Source organism: Athene cunicularia, assembly GCF_003259725.1.
Source record: "Athene cunicularia isolate RWA chromosome Z unlocalized genomic scaffold, athCun1 chrZ_part3, whole genome shotgun sequence".
NCBI classification, from domain to species: Eukaryota; Metazoa; Chordata; class Aves; order Strigiformes; family Strigidae; genus Athene; species Athene cunicularia.
The window spans coordinates 6,876,451-6,901,920 of NW_020799144.1; the positions used below are offsets into that span (position 1 = coordinate 6,876,451).

The 25,470-nt window shown below is 42.8% G+C and overlaps 1 protein-coding gene and 1 long non-coding RNA gene across 5 annotated transcripts; one reads left to right on the forward strand and one right to left on the reverse strand.

Annotated features, from left to right (window-relative positions):
* The first annotated feature begins 1,578 nt into the window (after positions 1–1,578).
* Positions 1,579–13,422, forward strand: LOC113490230. Its single transcript, XR_003400174.1, has 4 exons — positions 1,579–1,754; positions 2,139–2,235; positions 7,077–7,181; positions 11,947–13,422. It is a non-coding gene; the product is annotated as an uncharacterized LOC113490230 (long non-coding RNA).
* PTGR1 (prostaglandin reductase 1) lies at positions 7,371–25,333 on the reverse strand. 4 transcript variants are annotated; one of them, XM_026866529.1, is made up of 11 exons: positions 24,624–25,332; positions 23,691–23,744; positions 18,058–18,164; positions 16,072–16,117; positions 15,290–15,349; positions 13,920–14,087; positions 11,991–12,108; positions 11,544–11,699; positions 10,192–10,297; positions 9,052–9,170; positions 7,371–7,835 (listed from the first exon to the last, which is right to left on the reverse strand). In XM_026866529.1, the coding sequence occupies exons 3-11, from the start codon at positions 18,161–18,163 to the stop codon at positions 7,725–7,727; spliced, it is 990 nt and encodes a 329-aa protein (XP_026722330.1). In that variant the 5' UTR covers position 18,164; positions 23,691–23,744; positions 24,624–25,332; the 3' UTR covers positions 7,371–7,724. The 4 variants fall into 4 exon arrangements, with proteins under 4 accessions (XP_026722330.1, XP_026722333.1, XP_026722331.1 ...); XM_026866532.1 differs by lacking the exon at positions 23,691–23,744 and having other exon boundaries at positions 24,624–25,333; XM_026866530.1 differs by lacking the exon at positions 23,691–23,744 and having other exon boundaries at positions 18,058–18,195; positions 24,624–25,333.
* Positions 25,334–25,470: the final 137 nt, after the last annotated feature.

Here is a 25,470-nt window from a genome sequence, read left to right on the forward strand (position 1 = left end):
GTGGTTAGAGATAGGTGAGCAGTGCTGCTCATTGAACATCACTGATGAAAAAGCAATACTTCCTGATACATATGCAAACAATGTGGAATGAGTGAGCATCTTGTCTTTGTGGTAGGGAGCTCAATGTGTGACTGACTCAGCCCTATGCTCATTTCACAAGCATGTATGAATTTCCTGACTCTTCAGGACTGGGGCCTCAACAGCTTGCTGCATATGTTTCTTATTTGAAACAAGTTTTTTCTAGTCTAAGCAGTGACCACCCTTTATTTGAGGATGAGCCATCAAGGATCTTGGATGCAAGCTTTTGGTTGTGATTATGCAATGACAAGGACATGCAAAATGTTCTCTGTGCAGCTCTGGATATTTGACTAAGAGGAGTGCAGCTGGGCGTTTAAAAGGCTTCACACAGGTTAAGTGGGAAACCACTGCCCCAAGTGATGCCATGGACAGATGTCTGGTGAGAGAATAATAAGTTGTATGGAGCAAGAATTCACCATCTGTAAACAAGCATTGCTTTTAAAAACAGTTCCTGGGTGGCCTACTTATTCCCCCTGGGCAGTAGCTAGGAGCAAGAAAGATTTAAAAAAAATTCCCTGGTGAAAAGTCCTGGTGAAGTTCAGTAGGAACCCATAACATCCAGTTTTATCCTTAAGAGATAAGGAAGCTACTAAGATGTGCTGCAACACAGTATTTCTGCCAAGGTGAGGCCAGACCAGGTTGTTACCTATTACAGCAGGGAGAAGGTGCAGTTAATGGGAAATGTTTCTCATGTGTTGAGTTTGACAATGCTTTGTCTACTTGCTTAAGATGCCACTCTGCAGTAGCCTTGAAAGATCAAGGTGACTGGAAATTCAAGGTAGGATTTGGAGAGATCAGAAAGGCTGGAATGACTCTTGTGCTGAAACTGGGGGTGTAAAACAGTTCTTACAAGTGCAGTGAGTTGTCTGCTTTCTGTGCTGATCTTGTTCTGAGAACTGGTATGTAGGCACAGCATGATGAAATAACTTACATAGCCTTACTTGAAAGGAGGTGTTCTTTAAGGCTTGGTTCTTTGAGGAATATGCAGTGAAGATCTGTGCATTAGGTAAACTTCCCCTTCAAAGGAACCAGCAAGCATGTTCTGTTCAAATGTGTAGTTACACCAGAATTAGTGTTTTGAAGTTGGTCCTTGTCATTACAGGTGATGGATGGCAAAGCCTAATGGCTATACCTAGCTGAGATGTAAGGAGTCTCGGTTTCTACAACAACAGTGCTGCTGCTGGGAGGAAAGAACCCCAGTTCAGGACAGGAACAGGACCAAGTCTTCCAACAGGCAAGAACATGGGGTTTCAGCCTTTAACAAAGCCTAGATACAGCAAATGAATATTTTGCCCTAAATGGAATGGGTATAAAGTAGCCTTGCTTAAAAACTTGGGCCATATGCCCTGCCATGTGGGTATTAAGTAATAACCTGGATAGCTCAGTGGGTGCATTTCATTGCTTGCTCACTTTTCATATGAAAGAGTGAGACCAGTATTGCCGTATGTCAGGCAGTAATGCAGCAGTCACTTTTTCAGAGTTTTGTGATCTGCTGTTTAGATGAACAGAACTAACTGCTTTGATCCAGGAATCTGAAAAGATGCCTTTAGAGAGGGAAGTGGTTGATGGCCAGTTGATGAATGCTTGGAAGAAACATGATGTACATGGCAGAGAAGTAACAACGTATGAAGGCTGCTTCTGGGACTAAGGGCTTCAGGAAGAAGTTCTCCCCTCAGGTAATGACTGCAGTCTGTTTCATTTGGCTGTGGAGTGTCTGGGATCTGTGCCCTGCTGTTAAACCAGCAGAGCAAGATGCTTTTGTCTACAGGCCTGTTACATAGCTTGCTTTCTTAGTGGGCTGGCTAAAAGGAAGAGAAGTACTTCCTTGAGCACAGCAATTGGAACACATGGCTGGAATAACTTGCTGTAATGAGAGAGGACTAGCTATCATGAAAGGGAGAGCCAAGGGGTGACTGAGTGAACAAGGGAACTGTGTGTGATTAGATTGCAGTGAAATAGTGACACTCCTTAACTCCATCCATGTGGTCTGAAACTGCTGTCATACTTGGGGAAGAATTCTCTTAACGACCCATGCATCTCTTCCACATCTTCTCTTGCAGCAGTAATGCTGACTTCAGTGCCAGTTAACCATCTGCTTTTCATTCTTTACTTGACCTGAATGAAGTTAGACTTGGATTTCCCCCTTGAATGATTCCAGTAAGTGTATTTGTAATTGTTCTAATGTCTAAATTCTTTCTTTCTTATTCATCAAAACTAGCTGGATCTAGCAAGGACAAACCCCAACTTCTTACCAATGGCAACAAACTATGGCATAGTAGTTCCTCTGTGCTGTGCTTTTTGACATGTAGTGTTTAGCCACCCAAGAAATTGGTTTGAGGCATGTGCTGGTGAAATCCTTGCTAGACTAACTCTGTAGTGCAGGTCTCTCACCCTTGGTGAGTGGTGGGAGAGACTGACATGTGGGTTAACCTTGGCTAGCTGTCAGGTGCCCAACAAGCCCCTCTTATCACCCCCTCCTCAGCAGGACAGGGAGAGAAAATGACAGAAAAGCTTGTGGCTTGAGATAAGGGCAGGGAGATGACTCAGCAATTAGTCACAGGCAAAGCAGACTTGTGCTTGGGGAAATATGCATTGCAATTAAACAGAGTAGGTTAATAAAATAGGAACAAATCTATAAACACCTTCCCCTGCCTCTCCCTCCTTCCCAGGCTCAATTTCACTCCTGGCTCTTGCATCTCCTCACCCCTGCGCAGTACAGATAAATGGAGGTTGAGGTCAGTTCATAATGTTGGCTGCTGCTGCTTCTTCCTCCTCACAGTCTTGCCCTGCTCCAGTGTGTGGCCTGTGGGGTACAGTCCTCTGGGAACAGACTGTTCCAGTGTGGATCCCCCATGGGACACAGGTCCTGCCACCAAACCTGCTCCAGCATGGCTCCTCCACACCCTGGAAGTTCTGCCAAGAGCCAGTTCCACTGTGGGCTCTCCGTGGGCTGCTGCTTCTTTCGGGCACATCCCCCTGCTCCAGGGTGGGCTCCTCCCCGGGCTGCAGGTGGAGATCTGCTCCCCCATGGACCTCCCTGGGCGCAGGGCACAGCTGCCTCACAATGGCCTGCGCCGCGGGCTGCGGGGGAATCCTGCTCTGCCTCCTGGAGCACCTCCTCGCCCTCCTTTACTGATCTTGGTGCTTGCAGGGTGTTTTTTCTCACTTGTTTTTTCTCTGCTGCTCTTGTCCTTTTTACCCTTCCACAAATACATCATCACAGAGGTCTCAGCTTTGGCCAGGAGCAGGTCCCTCTTGAAAATGACTGTCACCGACTCTGTCTGTGGTGGCAGCTTCTGGTCTTTCCTCACAGAAGTCACTCCAGCCCTCTTCTCCCACCACCAAAACCTTCATGTGCAACCTAATACACTGACAAGAAGTATTGCAGGACTGAAAGGGCACCAGGCTTAGCAGGGGCCTGGCCAGGGCATGGAGTCTCTGCTCTGCATCTGAAGCAATAACTATACCAACTTCATACCAGCTGCTGAAATATTTACCTGTAGGTCTTCGTCAGAAGACCAAGGTCAGAACTATGGCAGGAAGAAGACTCTGATAAGGACCTCTGGGGAGGCAGTGGGTGCTGTACTCAGTTTAGCTAAATGGTGGTTGAAACCACACTATGGCATCCTTACTTCCAATGGAGGTTTCACACAGGTGAGAAGCATACCTGTTTGGAGATGCCTACAGATCTGGCAAGAATCAACCAGATGAGTCTGAGGAACTTGATTTCATCTTGTGGAGATGCTGGGGAAGCATAAACACATTAAATGCAATCTTTCTTCCTCTGGAGAGGAAAAGCTGAGATATAGTTCAGGCTGGTAGATAGAAAAGGTGAAAAATGCATGGGAGCTGTGTGAAGCCTTCTCTCTGCCTGCAGCTGGTGAAGACAAATTTGTGACAGATGCAAATCGCCACAAGGTGGCAGTGACCCTCTGTGTTTATATATACATTTATACATACACGGACTCTGGGAGTGCCTTGTGTTTTTCTCAGACAGCACTAGGGTGATACTGGGCTAGAGAATTCATGTGGAATGAGTTCCTACTATTCAGGCAGCACCATCTACCTGGCCCCCAGGAACAGGAGTACCTGGGATGGATGTGACACTGGTGTGAACACACTCTAGGGAGGTGGAGAAAGCAGGCATCAGGTCCAACTATCTGCAGAGGAAAAGCTTTAGACCACACTTGTGTCATCACCCCCTCCACTTGAGTCAGTCCATGACATTTCCTCAGGGAAACAATCTTTGTGTCTGTCTGTAGCTCCTCAGAGAGGAGTCTGAGGGAAGAACAAGGGCTGGCACCATGCACAGTCCATGGAACTGTGAAGCCTGTTAAGGGAAATGCAATGGTCAGTTTTTATGCCACTTAGCAGGATGGCCTCCAAGGCTTTCAGCTTACTAGGAAGCAGATTCCATGTTCAGCTAGTGATGAGGGGCTGAGGATAGGGACAGGAGGCATCTCCCTGCACTGTAGGTAATGGCCAGCAGCAGGCTAAGTGATGTGTTTGGAACTGGTGCTGTCTAGCTGAGTGGGGGTGTGAGATGAACAGCTACAGTAAGGGGTCATGGGATCAAGGTAAGAGCAAAGAATCTGAAGTATGTCTTGCTTCAATACAGGCTGCATCAGAGATGCTGTGGGGCTTGATGCTGGATTTGATTCAGCTGGGGAACAGGGCTCATGTGAGAGTGGATGCTGTGGTTGGGCTGTGTTGTCCTGATCCCTCCTGTGGGCACCCACCCTGGAGGACCATGAGAGAAGCTCAGCAGGCAGCAGTGCACTCCAGGAATTACTCCTCATTTCAGCAACCCACAGCTCTTTGCAGCAACTCCTAGGGCTTCCTGAGGCTACCCTTGGTATGGCAGGCCAAAGTGAACTCCTCAAGGCTGAGCCCCACTGTGTCCTGAGCTCAGGCAGGTTATTGCCACCAGCCCAAATTTGCTTAGGAACAGGGTGCAAACGTTGCAATATTTATTACACTGGAACACCTCTAATCTGGAGACTGAATCATTCTGCACAGGCAAGCATATGGCATTAAGTGGTTAAAACACTACTCTACACATGATATATATATATATAGAGAGAGAGAGAGAGAGAGATGAAGAGCTATTTTGCCAACAGATGATGGAGTCTGCAGCTGTTTTAAGATCATTAAATAAACTCTTCTTCCTGCTCTCATACATCCTTAATGAATTGGGATCCTAAATGGCCTCAGAAATCCCACTGTCAAGCCTACTTGCTAAGTGTAACTTAGTGGCACAGACATGGCCATGTGGACTGGAGAAAAGCAGCACAAAAAGCCCAGAGATGACTGCAGGGCCCTTGAGGAGTAAGCACTACATCTTGGGCTGAGCTGACACCGCTTTCACCTTTGCAGTCACAAGCAATGGAATACTGCTGCGGTGCCAAGGGAGGACTTAACCCCAGGCAACCCTTTGCACACCTTCTGACAGACAGTGGGACCACCAAGAGCTCACCCTTTCCCAGAAAGCCTTTAAGCTCAGCTGCAGAGTGATAATGTTAGAGAAAGGGTGATGGCAGCCATCATTTGCTGCTCAGGCCTTGTGCAACTGACTGGAGGCCAGGCTGGACTGTCACAGCACTAACAGTGCTCTGCCTAAAAGCATGTCATGTATTGACAGAAAGGGCCTGTCCCAGCAACATGTCACTGTACTCTTGTTCTCTGCTGGGCATTGACACCTTGTTCAACTTCATGATACTGATGTAGTCTTAGGGTTAGTTTGTGTCACTAGATAGGAGAAATACAGTTTTTGTGACCTTCAGCCTACCTTATGCCACTGACAGTCCCAGGACTGTCAATGAAAAAAAAAATCTGGTTTTAATACTCTGGCTTTATTTTCATCAAAACATTATGGAAAAATTCAGATATCTGTATGCTTTAGAACTTTGAGGACAACCAAGCTTACAGTGAGGAACCACCACAAGACCTGGCAACAAGACAGTGCCAGGCAACGAGAGATAGTATCATCATTAGTTGTGTGCTGGCAGTGTTCCTGTTGTGTAACAGAAAGCTTGGATTTTCAGGAGGAAATACCAATGTTCCCCAGTGAAGTTCAGAGGTTTGGTGATGTTTTGGTTTTAAAAGAAAAAATTGTGTTTTAGGGGCAAAACAGCCTGCATAGTCAGCTGCAATTCATGAAGCATAAAATCCATACACAGACAGTGAGGAGAATGTACATGTCAGCATTTGATGAGAAATGAAGATGAGCCAGGATTATTCTGACAAATTTTTCTGCAACTCTGATCAAGGATAGGAACTCCCTGTGGCTATTTTTAGTTCATTCCCAAATTGCAGCTTTACTTGAAACAAATCATTAATTTACTGGGCTTAAAACAATTCAGGTTTTTAGATCATGAATTAATTGGATTTAAAACAATTCAGTATTTTAGGACTTGCAAGCTCTTAAAAATTTCTCAATAAAAAGCTGCCAAACAATGGCAGACCTCTACACAGTGGATTTGAAGCCAGCTGACAACAAACTCCATTTTCTGGTTTACCATTTTTCATGCTGCACAGTGGTATTAACTCACAAATCTTTCTCAGAGGCCAGTTAAAAACCACAGCACTAGAGCTAACCCAAACTGGCAATTTGTTTTTGTCAGAAAATCCAGTGAAGTAACCAGATTGTCTGCCCAACTTGTGCTAAGATGCATTATTTCCCCAGTGGCCAGTCAACCTGTATTTCAGGACATGTGTTTTGTTCAGTCCACTCAAGTATTGATTGATCTACATCTTAAGTGGTCTCTTGTTGACAGACAGAACATCTAATCCTGACACTGCAAAGACACTAAGGCTACTTAGGATTCCTCTTCACAGATCAGTAATAAGACCTAAAAATTAACACTCCTCCATAGTTGAGGGTGGATCACCATCACCTTCAATACGTGTCTGTATCCCATAGTTACAAGTTTTTTCTGTCTTTTTTCAATATATTTAAGATATTTATTGTTAATCTGTTTGTCTCCTTCACTTGGCAGCATGTGGGTCCTGGACACCAATGTGATCTTCCAGGAGAGCCAGGGTAAACACCACAACAAGGTCAACTTTAGGCTTGGACACCAATGGCTGAATTACTCAAGGAAGTAAGTATCCATATCACCTGCACTGTGAGATCTGCTAGGATAAGTGCTTGCAATATTTTAGCCACTCTGTGTTAACCACAAGTGGAGGGCATTCCACAAACAAAACTATCAAAGTATCCATTAACAGATTTATTTTTGATTTTCATATCTCAGAATAACTGATATCTAAATTTCCTGATGAAATTTAAAAAAAAAAAGCCATCCAGTTGGGAACCCCCAGGTATTGTAAGCCTACTCTTTACTCCTTAATGGTTAAAAAAATCCTTCTTGCCAAGTTCTGGGCAAAATCAATGGGTAAACATTAGTCATCAGATGTGCCATCAGCTGGCAGAGCTTTTGGAATTGCTTTTCTTTTCTACAAGCCAACTTGTAGAAAGGTTAAAGATACTATTAGATCTGTTACAGTTCTCATGAAGTTCAGCAGTTTTAAAGCACTTTTTTGTGTAGCAACTCTCAAGTTCTTTAAGAGCAAAGCAATTAACATATGCTTACACTTATTAGCCCTGTTATTAACAGAAGTTGTTGCCCAGGAATATGTGACCCTCAGGCTTTTACAATAGCTTTTCCAATATTTTCTCCCTTTAACATTCCAATGAAAGCTGTTGGCATGTTCTCAAATCCTTCAGTGACATGTTCATGGCACTTCACTTTTCCCTATCAAAAGTAAGAAAGGAAATAGATGAGTGTTCATTCACCAGCTGCCTACTTTTTTCCTCTTTGGGAGACTAAACTGCATCCATATTTTCTCCAGCTTGTATGTTTCATCTGAAACATGCAAGCTGGTACACACCAGGGTAACTGCAAAACTAGGTATGCTGTGTGAGGATCTGATTTTGTTGCAACACCTTCTACTCGAAGTCGTAACAGGGAGCAAAAGTTACTGCTGTAAAACCACACCAAGACAGATTTAGGGCTATTTAGTCCCTAAACAATGAACAGGTAGGGGATTATTTCCCCAAAGCCAGGCCTGTCTCTGCCCATAGAGAAGTATGGAACTGGCTGAGCCATCTGTCATGGTTTGAACTCGGCTGGTAGCCAATCACCATGTGGCCAGTTGTTCACTTCCCCCATTCCCCAGTGAAACAGGGGAGGGACAAAAAAAAATTAATTTGTAGGCTGAATAAAAGAAAAATCTAGTAATAGTAACAAAACAAAAGTAACACTAGTAAGTCCCAGTGGGTAATACGCAATAACAGTTGCTCACTGACTGGTATGGAGCCCGCTCCCAGCAGCAATCCTGACCACCCCAAAGATGCTGCTGTGCAGACCCAGAAGTGGAAATGAGACATCCCCACCTCCTTTATATACTGAGCATGACATCACATGATATGGAATACTCCAATGACCGATCTGGGCTGGCCCTCTAGCTCAGCCCAAGAAAAGCTAACTCTATCCTGGCTGAAACCAGGACACCATCCCAAATCCTCATATTTGTAAAAGCTAGAGCCTCTTGGACTTTAGTGCTTGTTCATTCTTGCCAGTAATTTCAGCACAACACTACAGTGGAAATCCTTGCTTATAATACAAATGAAGGGAGACTTCTGAATGAGAAATAGAGGATTACTCTACATATGAAACTCTTCATTGCCAGAGACATATTTTGAATTGCTCCAGGAAGCATCTTTTTTCAAAGCCTCCACGTATACTGAAATACATCTAAGTCCACAAGCTAATATCGAATGTCTCAACAAAGCAGAAGGGATCACGCATGCTCAATTTGAGTGTCTCCAAGAGGCTCAAAGATCAAGTTAGGTGGAAGAAAAGTATCACATTGGGACCTCACCTCAACAGCTATGACAAGAGACCCCTTGCAAAGGGGGAAGCTGTGGTGTGAGTACCCCTTACAGAAAATTACCCCTTCCTTCCTTACCTCCATGACCCATTTTAGCAGTGCCTTCAGACCTTCCTCCCAACGGTTATTCCAGCGAGTCACGATAAACCCTTTCATTTGAAGTTCTTGGAAGATCATTGGAACCTGCAGGTAAGGCCCTGCAACAGAAAGGAACCAACAAACCACCTGCAATGTCAACTTCATTTAAAATAAGACCCAAGCTGTAAAGAGAGCTTTTAGACAGTAAAGACCACTGAATTACTTTGTTCCAGCCAGAAGCAACTGCTGTTTTTTCCAAACAGGATTTCCAGGACAGAAGACCTAAGAATTCATGCTCAGTTTGCCACCCAGGGAAACAAAAGTCTTATGCGTAAAGTTGTGGGGCTAAACACGCAGCACTTCTGAAAACAGTTTCATTCAGAAGTGACCTCAGCTTCATCTGAGAAGCTTGAGCTGAATCCTGTTTTGACAGCTTGTTTGATAGCCTGCCAAACTCATGTACTTCCTAAATCTCAAATAAGTTATGCACACTAAAAAACAGTTCCATCAATCATAATGTGTGATAGTCTCCCCTCTCTCAAAAGCCTGTCCCATTTTTAAAGTGACCTAGGAGTTCAAAGCCAATCAGTTGTCAAAGAGAATTCAGACCTCCTATTTCTTCTAGAAGGCAAATTTGGAAAATTTAATGCTATTTAAAGTGATTATTCATCTCAGCCTCATCATCTCCCAAAAGTTTCACCAGTTGCTGAAACCTTATGGAAAAAAATAACAAACCCCCCCCCAAGCTGCCTCATCTAAAAACCCAAGAGAAATCTCTCATCTAAAAGTATGTACTGTGTAAATAGCATCATGTCATCACACCTGCCTTCTACTGATCTCTATCTGCTTAGAGCCCTGGGGAGTCCTGCTTTAAGTAATTTAGTCTCTCCCTCATTTCTACTCAGCTGATGTTCTCCATCCAATATGAGTGTGCACAAAGGAGGATGAGTGCCTGTACACACAAGGAGTGTGGTCACACTCCCACTGTCCCAGAGTGGTTAGCTACCCAAATGTACACATACATACACTCAAATGGCATACAGAAACAAACAATAAAATCTCAAGAGACACCCATTATGTCTTTCTCTCTGCCATCACCAGACCGGAAATAAGTTTAGACACAAGAAAGCAGGCTCTCACCTTTCTGAGGCATAGAGACATTGTACTGAGAGATAGCTCCACAGACTGCAATCCTTCCAAATTTCTTCATCTGGTTGATAGCAATACTGGCAAATTCTCCACCCACCTATAAGAACCAGAGCATGTGCAGCATTAGAGACAATCCAGTGTTTGGGACTGACTGCCAAAAACTGCCAACCTTGCATTGTTGCACCAACAGGTTCCATCAGGGCATGAAGAGCTGAGTTCCACCACTCCAAAGACTCAGTAGCTGCAGAAACACTTATATTTAGTCAATACCTATGAGGACTCAATCTCACTCTTCTAAAAACTAGTTATGAGCACGGGGAATAATTTTTAATGCCAAATCTGCTTCAGAGCTTGGTTTGGAAGCATGAGAGCCCTCTTCCTATGGGACATGTCTGAGGACACTAAGAAGCACCACCTCTGTTTTTCCCCAACATAGCTCTGTGCTATTGACTATTCACATCATGGTGATATCAAGTTTTGACTTAATGATTCTCTTCTCTCATATGTGGACATGCTGTGTTCAGAAGCTTTTAACGGAGAAAAGCTGTGAGAAAATTTACCACTGGGGAGAGCTCTGCACAAAAGTTGAAAGTGAGAGGGAAGGGAATGGTATACAGGTATAATGCATACATCAGCTATTCCAGGAAATTAAAAAAGCCAGTGCTTGTGTTATGGTTTGAATGCAAACTGATGTGGTTTGACTGCATCCATACTGTTAAACTATCTTAGCCCCCAATACAAGATGGTCATTCAAACAGTGTATCAAGAACAGCCCACAGCCTCTGTTAACTCCAGCTGTACTTGGGAGAGGTCAGAAACCCTCTAATAGGCTGCTCCAGCAATTTTACAAGTGGGCCTTGCAACTGTTTGTTGTTACAGGTACTGGTGTATCCACCTGGCACACGTAACATGGGGCCATACATACTCACTCCCCTTCCAGCAACAGCAGAGAAGTGCCTGTGGTCCAAGGTGGCAAGGAACGGACTGAATCTCTCTCAGTTCAGCATCAGTTAAGTGTTCACTGTGACCTTCACATCCCCAAAATATGCCATACTTTCCAGAGAGTGAAGATAAGCTTCTCTCCCTTCATTCACAGACACCACCAACAGTCCAGCTTTGCCTTTTAGTCTTTGTTTTCTCTGTTACTGCCCAAGTCAGCTGCAGAGGTGTGGGAAGGGAACAAGAAAGCAGTAAGCTGTTATGGACACCATTGCTCAGTTAGGTGGAACTCAGTATCCAAATCCTGGTGTAGTCTTCAATTAGATGTATACAATATTCAGTTCCTGCTATGGTTTAAGGAAAATGACAGTCTGCTCAAGGCAAGGCCCTCCCTCTGAACTCACATTGTCAAAGAAACAGTCATAGCCATCAGGAGAGGCTTTACGCAATGCTTCATCCAGAGATGTAACAGTCTTGTAATTAAAGGCTTCATCAAAGCCTATTTTTTTCAGATAGGCAACCTTGTCATCTGAGCCAGCACAGCCAACCACTTTGCAACCCTGCAAGGAAAGGAGAAAAACATTTCTAAACATCCCTCACAACACAGGCTGACACAGAGTGCTAGGTGGAGGGCTCACCCTTAAAGTCAGGTTGTCGTCACCATACGAGTTCCTGAGCTGTAGGAGACATTCAGCTAGCTTTGCCACATCATCAGGAGTTTGTCCCATCACAGGACCTTACTGCAGGCATGCCTTCAGGCACACTTGCCCTCCTGATCATTCATGGACTTGTTTCCCTATCTCCCAGGTGAGCCTTCTGAGAAGCAAGTATAAGCATTTCAAGCCACTCACCCCGATTTTAGCGAGCTGCCCCACCACAGAGCCCACAGCACCAGCTGCAGCATTAACCAGCACTGTCTCTCCTGGCTTCATCTTGCAGACCTCCAGAAGACCAAAATATGCAGTGAGGCTGTGAAGAAAAAGAAAGAATGCTCAGTGAGGAATAAAAGACACCAGACAGAGATGTGACTTGGCCACACTGAACCAAAATATCTTCACAATCAGAACAAGATTCAGTTTTCCTCATTCTTTATGAAATACAAAAGGCAGAAGTCTACCTGAGGTGAAAACAGCTTTCTTTGTGCTTACTCGTCAGAAGGAGAAGCACAGAGAGAACTCAGCAAGGTGACAATTCAGTTACACACTGGAGGAGAGAGTAAATCCAAGATAGACAGAGGTCAGTAGTCAGCTGGTATCTACCAGATTGAAGCAAAGATTAAATGATACTCATCACAAATCAAAGCTGTCAGAAAAAGAAAAAATGGTGGCAAAGCCTTTTTGAACTGATGGGCACACTACTCCTGAGGACTACTGTGCACACCTATGGCTACTGAGTAAACAGTAATCTGTAGCAACCACTGAAGTTTAGCTCAAGCATGTGCCACTGATCATATAAATAATGAATGACATTGGGCTCTGCAAGCCTCCTGAAGCAATGTGATTGACTGGCCCAGAATCCCCACAAACTTTTCTTCTAATGTCTAAATTAAGCTTAGAGCTTCCCACTTGGTCTGAACTGAAAGGCTGAACTGAATCCATCTAGCAGCTGTCTGGAAAAACGTGCATCTTGCCTGAAATCTGGAAGTTCTACATCACACACAATGTTACAATAATTTTGAAAGCCTTCCATGTCAACAGGACTGACCAAGTCCTGATCTCCTATACAAAGTAGAGAGAAAGAAAAAAGATACGTGGGAAGATGACAGAGACTGCAGTAGTCAATAAGGATTCTAAAGCACAGCAGCACTATTTGCTGCAATGCAATTTAAAGGACCTCTGTTTTGCTGCATGGTATGACAGCTTGTAAGAGACAAGCCCCAAGTGGCTGTACTGTGAGCCCAGGCAGTGCCCCCAGAAGTGAGTCATAGGGAGGGGCCTGCTGTCACTTCTCTTGATTTCACTGGTCTCTCAACCACTCCTGGAACTGGGATGAGTTTTCCAGAAGTCCAGGAACTGGAGCCAATAAACAGTGACACGTACAAGTCTGGCAGGGACTCTCTCCCTGCACCAAACCCACCCCATTGGCAGATCAAGTGCTGGATCCAGGACTGATTATTTTTCCAGCTCTCTCTCTTTCTCTTTTCTCTTTCAAGTTGTTAAAGTGTTAAAGGCCTACCTTGCTTTCACATAAAGCTGCACAGCTCTGGTAGAAACAACTGTGAGAATGCCAGCATTTACAGATTATTTGGTCTCTATGTTCTCATTAAAGCTGATGTTTATGTACGGACCTTGAGTGTTATCTCACCTTAATCCACACCAAGGGGATTTGCAAATCTCAGTTACTCCCCTCTCTTCACAGGTGGGATGGGACACAGCTGTCTTTTGGCATTCTGGGGGCAATTCTGGAAATACGGTAATAGCAGAAGAGCCCAACCAGCAAAAGCAGACTAGTCCAGGTGCCAGTGAAGTTTGAGTTTTCCACTGAGGTTAATTCAGACTGAACTGTAGTCTTTCCAGCCCCTCCTGGATCTTCTTCCTACCTTATTACACCTCCTCAAGGAGAAGAACCATAGTCTCCAAGGGAAATCTCCTCTGCTCTAGGGGATGAGACAGGCTTCAGACCTTCTACAGGGTAAGGGTATCCAGAAGCACACATTTTTTTAACAGAATGAACAGACAACATGCTAGTAGAACAAGATGAGGGAAAAGGGTCATAGACAAGCAGAAATATTCTGCACAGCAAAGTCCAGGTGATAGTTGCCTTTGCATCTTGAAACTCACCCTGGCATGCCAACAGTCCCAAGAGCCAGAGATTTGGGGAGTGATTCCGGCCAATTGGGAGGAAGGTGTTGGAGGTCTTTCCCATCAGAGATGAAATGAGTTCTCCAGCCACTTCTAGCTACAACAAAGGCCCCCACTGTGAAAGCAGGATTCTTGCTTTCTACAATTCTGTTTAAAAAAAAAAACTGTCAGAGATAAATCATTACTGCCTCTTCTCTCCTTTATTCCTGTTGCACTGTGATGCAGGAGAAAAGAAATTGTTCACATCAAGACATCTAGCCCATACCTGCTGATGCTGTAACCTTCTGATGCCTTCCCTAAAGTGTCTACTATCTCTCATCATCAAGTGTATACTGGGCAAGATGATTCTAGACTAAGCCCAGCCACAATGTTCCCAAACAGATGCCAATTTTTTTTTTTAACTAGTACCAGTCTGATATGAATTCAGAGTAGGCTTCTGTGAGTTAGAAGGCATGAAAAAGGATGCCAGGATTAAAGAGTGGAAAAGCAAGAAATCACAAATAGGCTGCAGCAAGCAGTTCCTTTCTCAGATAACCTGTACCTCATTTATAGGTTGAAGATCCTGAAGATGGAACTTCTTGGGGTTACAAAACCAAAGAAAAAGCAGTATCTAATAACAGGGAGAAGTTCATACTTGTGGTGTCTCTATGCCAAATGAAAATTCAACTTTCTTAGCCCAACCCAACAGGAAAACTACATGGAGAAGGGTAGGTAAGCAGCTTTGAAATTTTGGAAACTGTTGACCTCTGTTCAGCAGAGTTGTTTGTTAATTTATCCCAGTTCTCAGCGTTCCTACAGCAAAACACAAGAGTCAAAGGCCACAGATGTTCCTGGGCAGCAACTTAGAGGCAGCACAGCAGGAACAAGCTGACAAAGGGAAACATCTGTGTAGCTGTATTACCACAAAGGAAAGTATGGGTTTAAGCTTAGATAACTGTTTGGATAGAGCTGTATCTCAGGTGATGCTGAGGTATTCTCAACTGGAGTAGATAGCATGCATGTTTCAGGCATGCAATTACTAGCACATCAGATTTTAAAATGTGAAGTTGACACTTACGGCAAGTACAATGGCTGGTCCTTCATACTTCTGCTTGTAAAAATTTCCTTTGAAAACATTATCAGCAGAAATAACATAAATTGTATCAGAGGCCTAAATGCCTAAATGCCAAGAAGGCAAAAGAGGTTCTTAGAGGCAAAACACCTTCCAACCAATTACAGATAAAAGTACAGTTGCAGAAGTATGTAGACTCAAGTCAAGAACATGTAATGCAAGCTGCAGATGTCTCAAATGTCAGTGCATTCCTTTGAGACCTGCCATGTGTTTGTATAACAAAAACCAAAGAACTTACCTGGCAACCTGTGTGCCTATCATTATGTCCCCTTCCTTCATGTCCCTTTGACTGTAAGGTCTGTAACACAGGAAGAGGTGGCTTACTATAAACAATTTCAATGACATTACAGATACACTATGAAGTAGTAGCTACTGTCTGACTCAGAAAAAGAGCATAAGCAGTGATGTTGAACAGATCAATAAGCTTGTCATTGTAATGACATAACTGCATGTTTTCCACAGCCAGGTATTTGCGCATCCCATCCTGACCAAATGCTGGGCTAGAGCGCTAGGGACACAATAGCATTAATCTTCCCAGCATGGTCCACCACTACAAGAGGCTACAAAGAACTACCTCTGACACTAGGGTCCACCGGGCCTCTTCAAACTACCCAGTCTCCCTGTGCTTGAACTATCACCTATTAACATGGGCATATCAGCAATTTCCTACTTAGCTATGTATCCTTAAGCAAGGTTGCTAAGACAAATGAAGCAGCTCCTGCAACAGGGCTGCAGTCTCATTTGAACCTGATGCTTTCCAGCAGAAGAGACATGACAGGGAACAACAGCAGAATCCAAGAAAAATCTAGGGCTGCAGCATTGTTATCCTAATGTCTGGCTAAATCTGACACAGGTCCATATTGTGAGTCTTTTAATTTACACACATTTTATAAAAAGCAGACAAAGGCACCTGGGACTCTGGCAACATGGGGTGCTCCCTGTACAGGTTCTTTTAAGGTTTAAGTGGGAAATCAAATGAGGTATCTCAGACAAAAATTTGAAAAGAAGAAAAAGATATACCTCATGTAAGGATCAACACTGAGAAACACTGATTCAAGCAGCAACTCTGCAACAAAAGACAAAGCAAATTCCTGAGCATTAGCAATGCAGTAAAGCATAGTTTCCACAAGTCAGTCTTTCAATAAAAGCAACAGGAATTCCTGACAGCTCAGAAACCCCATATTCCATCATCCTTTAGGGAAAAACTACTTGAAAGGCCTACTACATTTGTTACCTTTGTCTGGCTTATCGCTGTTACAAAAGACACTTTCTGTTGTGTCTCTTTAAGAGGTTAGCTTGTTTTCATTTCAGCTCTTCAGATACCTTTTCTCTCTATGGAAGGCTCAAGAGGCCATATCCCCTAAACAAAATACTAACTTACTTTCGACCAATATATAAATGCTTTCCCATGATTCAACCAGCAGAGGGTGATAAGAAACCTTGGCACTGGTCAAATAGAAACTACTTTTCTGCCTTAAACAGAAAGCATTATGCTATCTTCTCTAGGTAGCTTAATCCACTTTACTGTCCCTAATGACACTAGTTCTTGTGAAATACACTGCTAAACAAATTTTAATTTAAATTCTCATTCATATAGCAGTTTTAGCTGTTCATCTCCACCTAATAATAGTTTTCATTGCCAGTGCTGCAGTGGTCTAGCTAGTACAAGCTAGAACTATATTCAGATAAAAATATTTTCCCATTACTCAGAGTGAGCAGGAAGAATACTTAAGGCCATGTAACATAACAATAAAGGCCAATTCCTTTTAAAGTGTTACCCTAGTATGAATTTATGCTTCTTCTTGCTGTAGGGATTAAAATAGGAAGGAAGAAATTACTCCATGTTCTTAAATACCCACAGGCATGAAATTTTTAAGTGTATCTGAATGATATAGAAATACACATGCTATGAAAATGTGTATGTATGGTATGAAAATGTATATGTAAGAAGAAATCACTTTTCAAACCTTTAAGCTGTAAACATAACTAGTACTTTAATGCAATTTTTTTGGCGCACCTTCTGAACTTGATTAAATTTTGTAAAGAACAAATAGTGGGGTGACATTCAAGGCAGCATGGTACAGAGGTCCATGTGAAGCCAAAAATCCAGGTTAATTCTTTTATCAATAGCTCTTGCATATAGTAAGTTATTCCCTACCCTTTTCAAAGCAGAAACATAGGAATAAAACCTGTGCATTTTTATTCACTCTCTCTTACTGTCACACTGGTCAAATATAACAGATCACTAGCAAAAAAAACTGATGGAGACAAAAGTCTTTTCTTGTTGCTTCTTAAAATGAAAAAGCCCACGTTGACTCCTGCCCCAAGGCCTCCCTGCTACATGCTCTCTCGCACCTGAGTCACTCTGTTCTCCGCTGGCACTATCCTCAATACCTTCCCTATCAGCATGAAAAACTCCAATGAAAACCTACTTTCAGAGGCCTCCATCTTCTCCAGCATCCTCCAAAGGATTTTGCAAAATAAAGTAGATGAAGACCTTTCACCAGTAAAGCACGTTTGGGTTTTACTAGAGTGAACTCATTTGCTCTTTGTCACAGTTCACTTCTCTCTTTCTAAATTAAAGCAATTCTCTTTCCTTGTTGCTGTCAGTTTCGAGGCCATTATCACTTCAACCATTTTCTTCAGTAAGCTGTATTTGTAAACATATTTGAATGCCTTTGCACCATGAGTGATTAGGCACTGTGACTCTGTGAAATGCACTCCACAGCTGCTTGCTTGCTGCAGTTAGAAGAGCTCTGCCACTGTTTCTAAGTATTATCAGAAGGCAACATGTCTTAAAACCCACCAAACCCCTCAGCATATGTGTTCTTGAGCAATCGCCCTTCTCTGCTAAGTGCATGGCTTGCCACAAGATGTGCAAAAAATCCAAGCCGTTTTCAAAAATCCAAGCCAGAGAAACATACAAACAGTTCAACAGACGCACAGCCACTTGTCAGCAATCAGACAACCTACAGAAAAAATAAAACCAGGCAGCCCTTCACTTACCACCATCCTTTAGATTTGGCAGCTCTATCATTTTCTGGTCAAAGTCACTGGTTTTGGGGAAACCCTCAAAATGCTTCTTCAGAACCCAGGCCTTGGCAGTCACCATCCTGCACAAAGAACAGCACAGTCAAAAAGTGCCTGTCAAAAAGAGATGCACAGTGGTGCCAGCCTGCTCATGGGGGCTAGTTTAGACTTGACAAAGCAGAACAGTACCTTGATAACACGCCCTCACACAAGATAGTCTCTGCTTGTATCCTGTGGCAATACTGCCGGATCAACAAAACATCTGAAAAGCTCCCTCATTGCCTAAGCAACCCATAGTTTCCTGTGACCTGAGGGACCTCCTTGCCTGCTGGCAGCAAGCCCTAGTGTAAGAAGTCAACCCCAGCAAGTTGTACAGCTCCCTCTCTAAAAGAAATTTTAGAGGGAAAATCTACTAGTTTAGAGGGAAAATCTACTAGTTTAAGGAGGAAAAAAAAATCCTTGAAGGAAACACTTAAACTCACTCTTATGCTCCAGTTACATGGGGTGAGTATGGAACCTAAACTTTTACAAGCTTGAACCACAGTGCGAGTGAGAAATACAAAGGTAAAAAAACCTCTTTCCATGACACCCCGTATATTGAGAGAAAACACTTCTCCAGTCACCAAGCTCAGGGCTTGGAACTGGTAGCACAGTCACCAGCATTTTTCATACAAGGTGAAAACAAATTACTTGCATTCACTTTGCCCTCACAGACCCTTTTTCCTGCCTGTATCAAGCACATCAACAAGGGCAAAGAAGGAGAAGTTTATTCTTGGAGCAGGCAGGTGAAAAACTGTCTTCTACTGACAAGGCCAGTCAATAACTTTCTGCATCCGACTCAGCTGGCAGCTGAACTTCTTCAGTTACACACTTCCTAACAGGCAAAGACATTTGCTTTTATCCACAGAACAGGTACCAACCTCAGTACACTCTCCCAGGAACAAGTGTAAACCCTGAGTAATCCTGGCACAGGGCACACCCAATGTGATTCACCTTTCTCCTATTAAGATTTAAGATCATTCTTAACAACCACTCCAATTCAGTGCCCAGACAGTTGCAGAGATGTTCTGAAATATGCCAAGCTAAATACACAAAACCCACAGTCCTAGAAACCACAAAATACTACAGTCTGGAGACCAAGACTATCCTCCAGAACAGGAGTTTCTTCAAATCACATTTTACCAGGCCAGTCCTAAAACTGTTAAAAATTCTGCCACTGAGGAAAAATATCTAATTAAAAATATAAAATTTGTTGTTCAACCCATCATTTAACACAGTGAATGTTCCATATGTATGCCATCACAAGGTAACACTACAGATGTCTCTAGGAAATTTTCTACTCTGCCCATTCTAAACTTGTAAATAGAACAGTGACGGGATACTGATTTAAGTGTTGTGGTCAACCATATAAGGGAATGAGTTACTGCAACTTTGTGTAAACAATGCATGTCTGGTTATCACTAAAAAGATCGATAAGAGGGGAACATCGTGCCTGAGAAGGTGCCAAAGGCTGGATGATTGTCTGAGAAGCATGAAGTCAGGGAAATCTGTGGTAACTGAGGAAAAGATGAAGGTGGCAGGGGGAAACTTCAACCACCAACTCAATTTCAGACAGACATGCCCTCCCTCACCCTTCGAGTTTGTACAGAATTAAAAGACACTGTAACTTTAAATCAAGACTGGACACAAATACCTCTACTTTTCCTGTATATTGGCATATTGCACACTGGGTAAAAGACCCCACTTGAGGGACAACACTACCATGACATTTACATAGAGATGGCTGCAAGGTCTGTAAGGTCATCCGTACCCACTTGTATGGCTGTGTCTGCACACTGGGATCAACGTGCATTGCAGAACCACCTTAAGAAACAGTACCAAGCTTTGGCATTTTGCCTCAACAGTGTTGCAATGAGGCATGTGGTATGGGAAAAAAAATCTTACTCAGGAAGTCTTCAGCTTTTATTTTTCTTGAGAAAATATTCAAGTAGAATATGAAGGGTGGAAAGTGTAAAGAGACTGATATGTAGTGGCATGTTTTACCTACAAAACACCTGAAGACAAAAGTACTGATTAGGAGCAGAGACCCGAGAAAATAAACAAAACTTTTATAAGATGCACAAGCAAGGACTAGGGAGAACAGGGCAACGTCTCCAATATTTAGATAAAAGCAAAAGCCACCAGACCCACAAACTCATCAGCACTCAGCAACTTTCTATGATGAACCAGGGATATTCCTGGGTCCTTGATGAGAAGGAAACGCAGCACAGGTGAAGAGTTCCTCCACTAGGAGTGTATGCTGGGGAACTGCCTATATCATAAAATAAAAATGAAATAAGTATTATCAAACTCACTGTCAAAGTGAGCAGCCAAAACCAGCATTCCTCACAGAAAACTTACCTGCAGCAATTGCCACCTGACCTGCAAATGCTGCTTCTTAAACAAAAAAATGCAGGTGGCACTCTCCTGTCATTGCCATCCACTGCTGCATCTACTTTGGTATCGACAGTGCCTATCTGTACTTTTCAGTAATACAAGATATTGTGGGACTGCAGCAACACCAATCAAACTCGGCAAAGGGGCTTACAGGAGCAAAAGGTGAGTTCAGAGTAATTCAAAACAGATCCCATTCACTCGCTTATACCCACAAGCACTAACAGGTGTTTGTCCCAGCAGTGTGTCCTGCGTTCAGACACAGGTACACAAGTGCTCCAGCCAGGAATGACCCGGGGACAAGGGCCACTGCTTAGGTTGGCAGCCATCTGCTGATGTGCCATTTGTACCCGGAGAGCCAAAAGTGATTCAGAAATGTTTTGTCTCCCATCCTGTCCCACCTTTGTGAGTCATCAATATTGTCTCTTTTCTCTGTCTGCCTCAAGGCTCCAGCCCTGTTCTGTACATCCCCACCATCAACTCTTAATAGCTTGATTCTTCAGTCTGAGTACAGGAATGTGTTGTCCCTTGTTTTAGGCTTTTGTTTTCCCTATCTGGTCCTCTAAGAAGCTGCACAAAGATGTCCTGCAGGCCTGATGATCTGCAAATGTAGGTGCCATCAGTATTGCCCATTTCTCTCTCTTCTACTGTTCCTCCTGGTGCTTTCACACTCAGATCTCCCATTCACACCAATCTTCACATTCTTGTCAAGAATTTCCATTTTTTGTATAGACAGATTTTTCAGCAGAACAATGATTCCTCCTATAAACAATACTGAAAGATTAATTTCACTGAACCATTTTGATTACATATAGGCCTAACTTTGGGAACAGGACAAATTTTCTCCTTACCACTTCTCACCTACTGAAATCTCATTATTATGTCCACTTCAAGGCTAGGGATGTTTTCCATAGGCTGCAAAACAAAAAGCCCCAAACCAAACAAACAGAAAAGAGAACAAAGACACATGCTTGATGAATGGATTCACAAATCACTTTCCAGGTCAATAAACAAAGATTAATTTGTATGTTTAGATATAAAATCATAAGAACTGGTAAGGCCTGCATTACTGAAGCATATTAAAGAACTCTAAAGCACAAACAGCAATGATGCAACATTTGTGGTGTCCAGCAAAAGCGTTACTGGACTAAGCATGTGATAGCCACCATCTCGGCTCCAAGAGCAGTACCCACTGTGCTGTAAAACTATTTCATTGTCCGTGTCAGTGGGTTACATAATACATTTCTTTTGTGTGTTTTCTGCATGTTTCATAGTCCATTATAATCATTACTACAAAGAGGCAGCTGTGATAAAAAGTTGAAAAAGAACAGTCCATGTGTTGTCCCAAAGCAGGGGTTCATCACCCAGTATGCAAAGAGCCAGTTAACACAGAGTTGAGATATTTATATTTATTATATGGATGCACATGCACATGTGCCTGTTCCAAGACAGCACACCATGGTTCCCAAAACTACCATTATTTACACACACAATTTTTACATATTCAGTACACTGAAACATATCTACTATGCTTAGCATGTAAATTAGCACGCTAGTTTGCCCTTTCTGCCACCTTCTTTTGAGTCCCAGGTGTAATTAGAGTCGGTGCTCCATGGGTTTGGAGGCTGTGATCTCCCCCTGATGTAATTACCTCTTACCTAGTCTCCTCTTAATTTGGCAGGTCGTTGCAGCTCACTGTCTCTAGTTCCCATTAATCCTACCTAGGATCCTGGTTTTTGTCATGCATATACAATAGCAGATTGTTTCAAGGTTAATAATTTGTTTCTACCATTATCCTAACAACTAATCATTTGGTTCTACAGTGTTCCTAACAAAGTTGACCTCTGACCTTTTAACATTCCTTTTAATAATCCAACATGACATGAAGGTGATAAAAAGACTCTTAAAAATAACGAATTTCTATCAAGTTCAGGAAATAAAAGAATGTGATGCATTTGTCTGATATTCTTACAAAAGAACCATTAAAGCTTTTACTGAAATTGAAGTCCAAGACAGCATTTATTCTGATGTCCTTCAAACCCTCCTTGTCCTCTGGTCTAGCCCATCAAGTTATCAAAGAATAAAGTTTTACATTAATCTCTATCATAAAATCAGACACCTAGGAAAAAATAATGTATTGGTGGATCTGAGCTTTGTGCACTAACAATATACATAAGAAAGCAAAGATCCAGTCTCTGTTCAGACCTCAGATTTCAGTTGGTGAAAACTGTAGCAGAGCTGCAAGCAAAGCACATTCACACACATTATCACAGCTCAACCCCCAAAATCAGCATGGGGAAGGACATTCACAATTCAGGGGAAAATGAGAGAGAAGAGAAGAAGGAAGATGTGAAAACTGGAATCCCATAGTAGATGCCAGCAACTGGAAAAAGTCAGGAATAAAGAGGACAGACAAGTCCGAGAAAATTGAGAGTTTGATGGGAGGCTGAGGAGCTGGTGGTGACAGGTGAAATGTGGGAATCTTCACATTAAAGTAGAAGAGTAGCAAAGCTCTCAAGGGAGCATAAGTCAAACCAGCAAAGTCCACCTCCCTTAAGTAACCCCAGCTAACATTTGTATATTCTGTGGTATGGTTTCCTAGCCTGGGCTTGCCCAAATCTAACCTTGAGGACAAAATTGTCTTAGAAGCCTGGCAGTTAAAATAAATTCAAATTTGGTGTTAGCTTAACAGTTCATCATGTTGCCAGTCACAATTAATTCGAAGATATGGCTGTAGTACTTGTTTCCTTTTATTTTCATTCCAAAGCAGGAACAGCTATGCTTCCAGCTACATTGGAAGGAAAGGGTATCGTTAAAAGCTGAGTATATCTCTCAGACATAATTAATTTGTAGATTGGTGCTGAAGAAAAAACACCTATCACCACAACAGCAACATTGTTCAGGAAATCATCATCTCCTATAGTCCCTTTCTCCAGAACCAATTTACACAGCCTCCTTGCAGCATTTCAAAGCAATCTGCCAGGCATCAGCATAAAAGACTTTCTAAATACTTTAAAAACCAACCAAACAAAAGGACTTCTTGGCAGCAGAGACAGCCAAGGGAGTCATAATCTAGAGGTTACTTTAGGATTTCCTATGCATTACAGGATTACCAACTACCTGAAAGTGAATATGGCCTCAAATCATAAGTGCCTGCAAGTCTTAGCAAAAATTACCTGTTCCTCCCTCTGTTTTAGCTGTCACGATGCTTTCTCAGGAGTACGTTTTTCCTGTGGTGAAAAACAAGGTAATGGTAAACCACTCCTACTTTCACCAGATAATATACTGTATATACCTTAGCAAACATGATGCTGCGTTATGAAGCAATAAAGCTGCAGCTTTATGCAATGCTATCAAGCCCTGGAAGGTCAAATATTGGAGGTGAGTAGTCATCTGGTAAGAAGACTTTGCCACGCTGCACTATGTTACAAGTCTGTAATTTCAAGAGAGGTTCAACAGTCCTGCAGAGCAAGTTCACACGGGGAAAGGAAAAGGGAAGCCAATGTTTGCACTGAAACAGGCCAGCTGCCGTTCCGCTCTCAGAAACTGCATAAAAATACGAGAATTTTAAGAATTTATAAAATAGAATAAGCAAGAAGCCCACAGATAGGAAGGAAGACAAGACACTACAGGTGGCCTGGGCTGACAAACCAAGCCAAAGCCTCCAGCGGGACCAGCCCCCTTAAGAGGGCATTCTTAAGCTTCTTTCAAGTACCCTTTCTAATTCCCCTTTGCTTAGATGTTGATACAATCCAAGAACATGCTGCAACAGCAGTAAAGGTAAAATCTCATCAAAGATGTTGAGACATACTGCAGCACAGTTTCGCTTCTTATGACACGCCTTGTTACTGCACCACAAAGAGAAGTTTCATTTGCTTGATTTTACAGCTTCCAAAGAAAACTCTGGTTTTTTGAAAGCTCCAGTATGCTTAAATTTCTAGAAAACTCCATTTAAATTAAACCCTAAACTTTTGACTACACCAAGCAAGCAATTTTTTGTTTTAGGGGAAAAAGATAAGAAATCTTAGGCTGGTATCTAATATTATAAAGTTAATGCAGGATTTACTAAGACTGTCCATTGACTGCTTCCCTCATTTCTCATTACTTACCTCTACAAAAGTTAAGCACTCCGGTTGTCTGTTGTCCCTTGCAGTGTAATGTAATAGAACAGCCCTTTGTGCTCAAAAGGGAAGTTACAAACATACTTTCAAGCACGAGCAATCCCTCTGAGGCCCCCTCCTGAATTTCTGTATTACAACAGCAGATTTATCCTTGAACAAATTCCTGCTCATAACACATGCAACAAACTGTCTGCTCCAGCCCACCCAGCGTATCCAAGACAGCCATTATCTGTTACCACTCCAATTAATTAAAAGATAAAGGGACAAGAGAAAAAAGAGGCAAGTCAGTGAAAGTCTAAGGAACGGCAGTGGAAAGGTGGAAGGCAGAGAGCAGCCATCAGTAACTGTTTTATCACTGCTTTAGACAATAGACAGCATCTGGCAAAAGGGGCCAGAGGACCTCCCCCCTACCCCAGCATACATCATCAGCTCAGCACAGAACTTTACTGTTGGTGAGGGGAAAAAGTTAATAACTGATTTGTACCTTTAAGACTCTGGGCCTTTTGCCCACCGAGCTGCAGAGAACTGATAGTAACAGCATGTCCTTGGAAGATAAGGGATATAAAGCCTGCCTAGAAGACAAAAGGATTATACGGAGAGCAGACCAGTTCTGACCACCCGAAGCACATAGCTCAGCAGAAACCAGCAAAAGATCAGAAGTTTACCAGCGAGGAAGACTTAGAGCCTTCATCAAACGACCACCAGAGAACACCCAACGACCACATTTTACAGAGCATGTAAACGATTTCTGGGAAATCGTTTGAATACTCCGGCCTTTTCTGGGAAAATTTATGCATATGTATGTATACTGCCTATATAGCCTGTCTCTTATACA

Coding starts and splice junctions, on each gene's coding strand:
- PTGR1 (XM_026866528.1), bottom strand. CDS start 23,907: ATGACTACTCACCTCCAATATTTGACCTTCCAGGGCTTGATAGCATTG. Junction 12,109..13,919: donor GGGACTGTTGGCATGCCAGG/GTGAGTTTCAAG, acceptor TTTTCTTCACAG/CCTCACTGCATATTTTGGTC. Junction 9,171..10,191: donor TGTCTCTATGCCTCAGAAAG/GTGAGAGCCTGC, acceptor TTTCTGTTGCAG/GGCCTTACCTGCAGGTTCCA.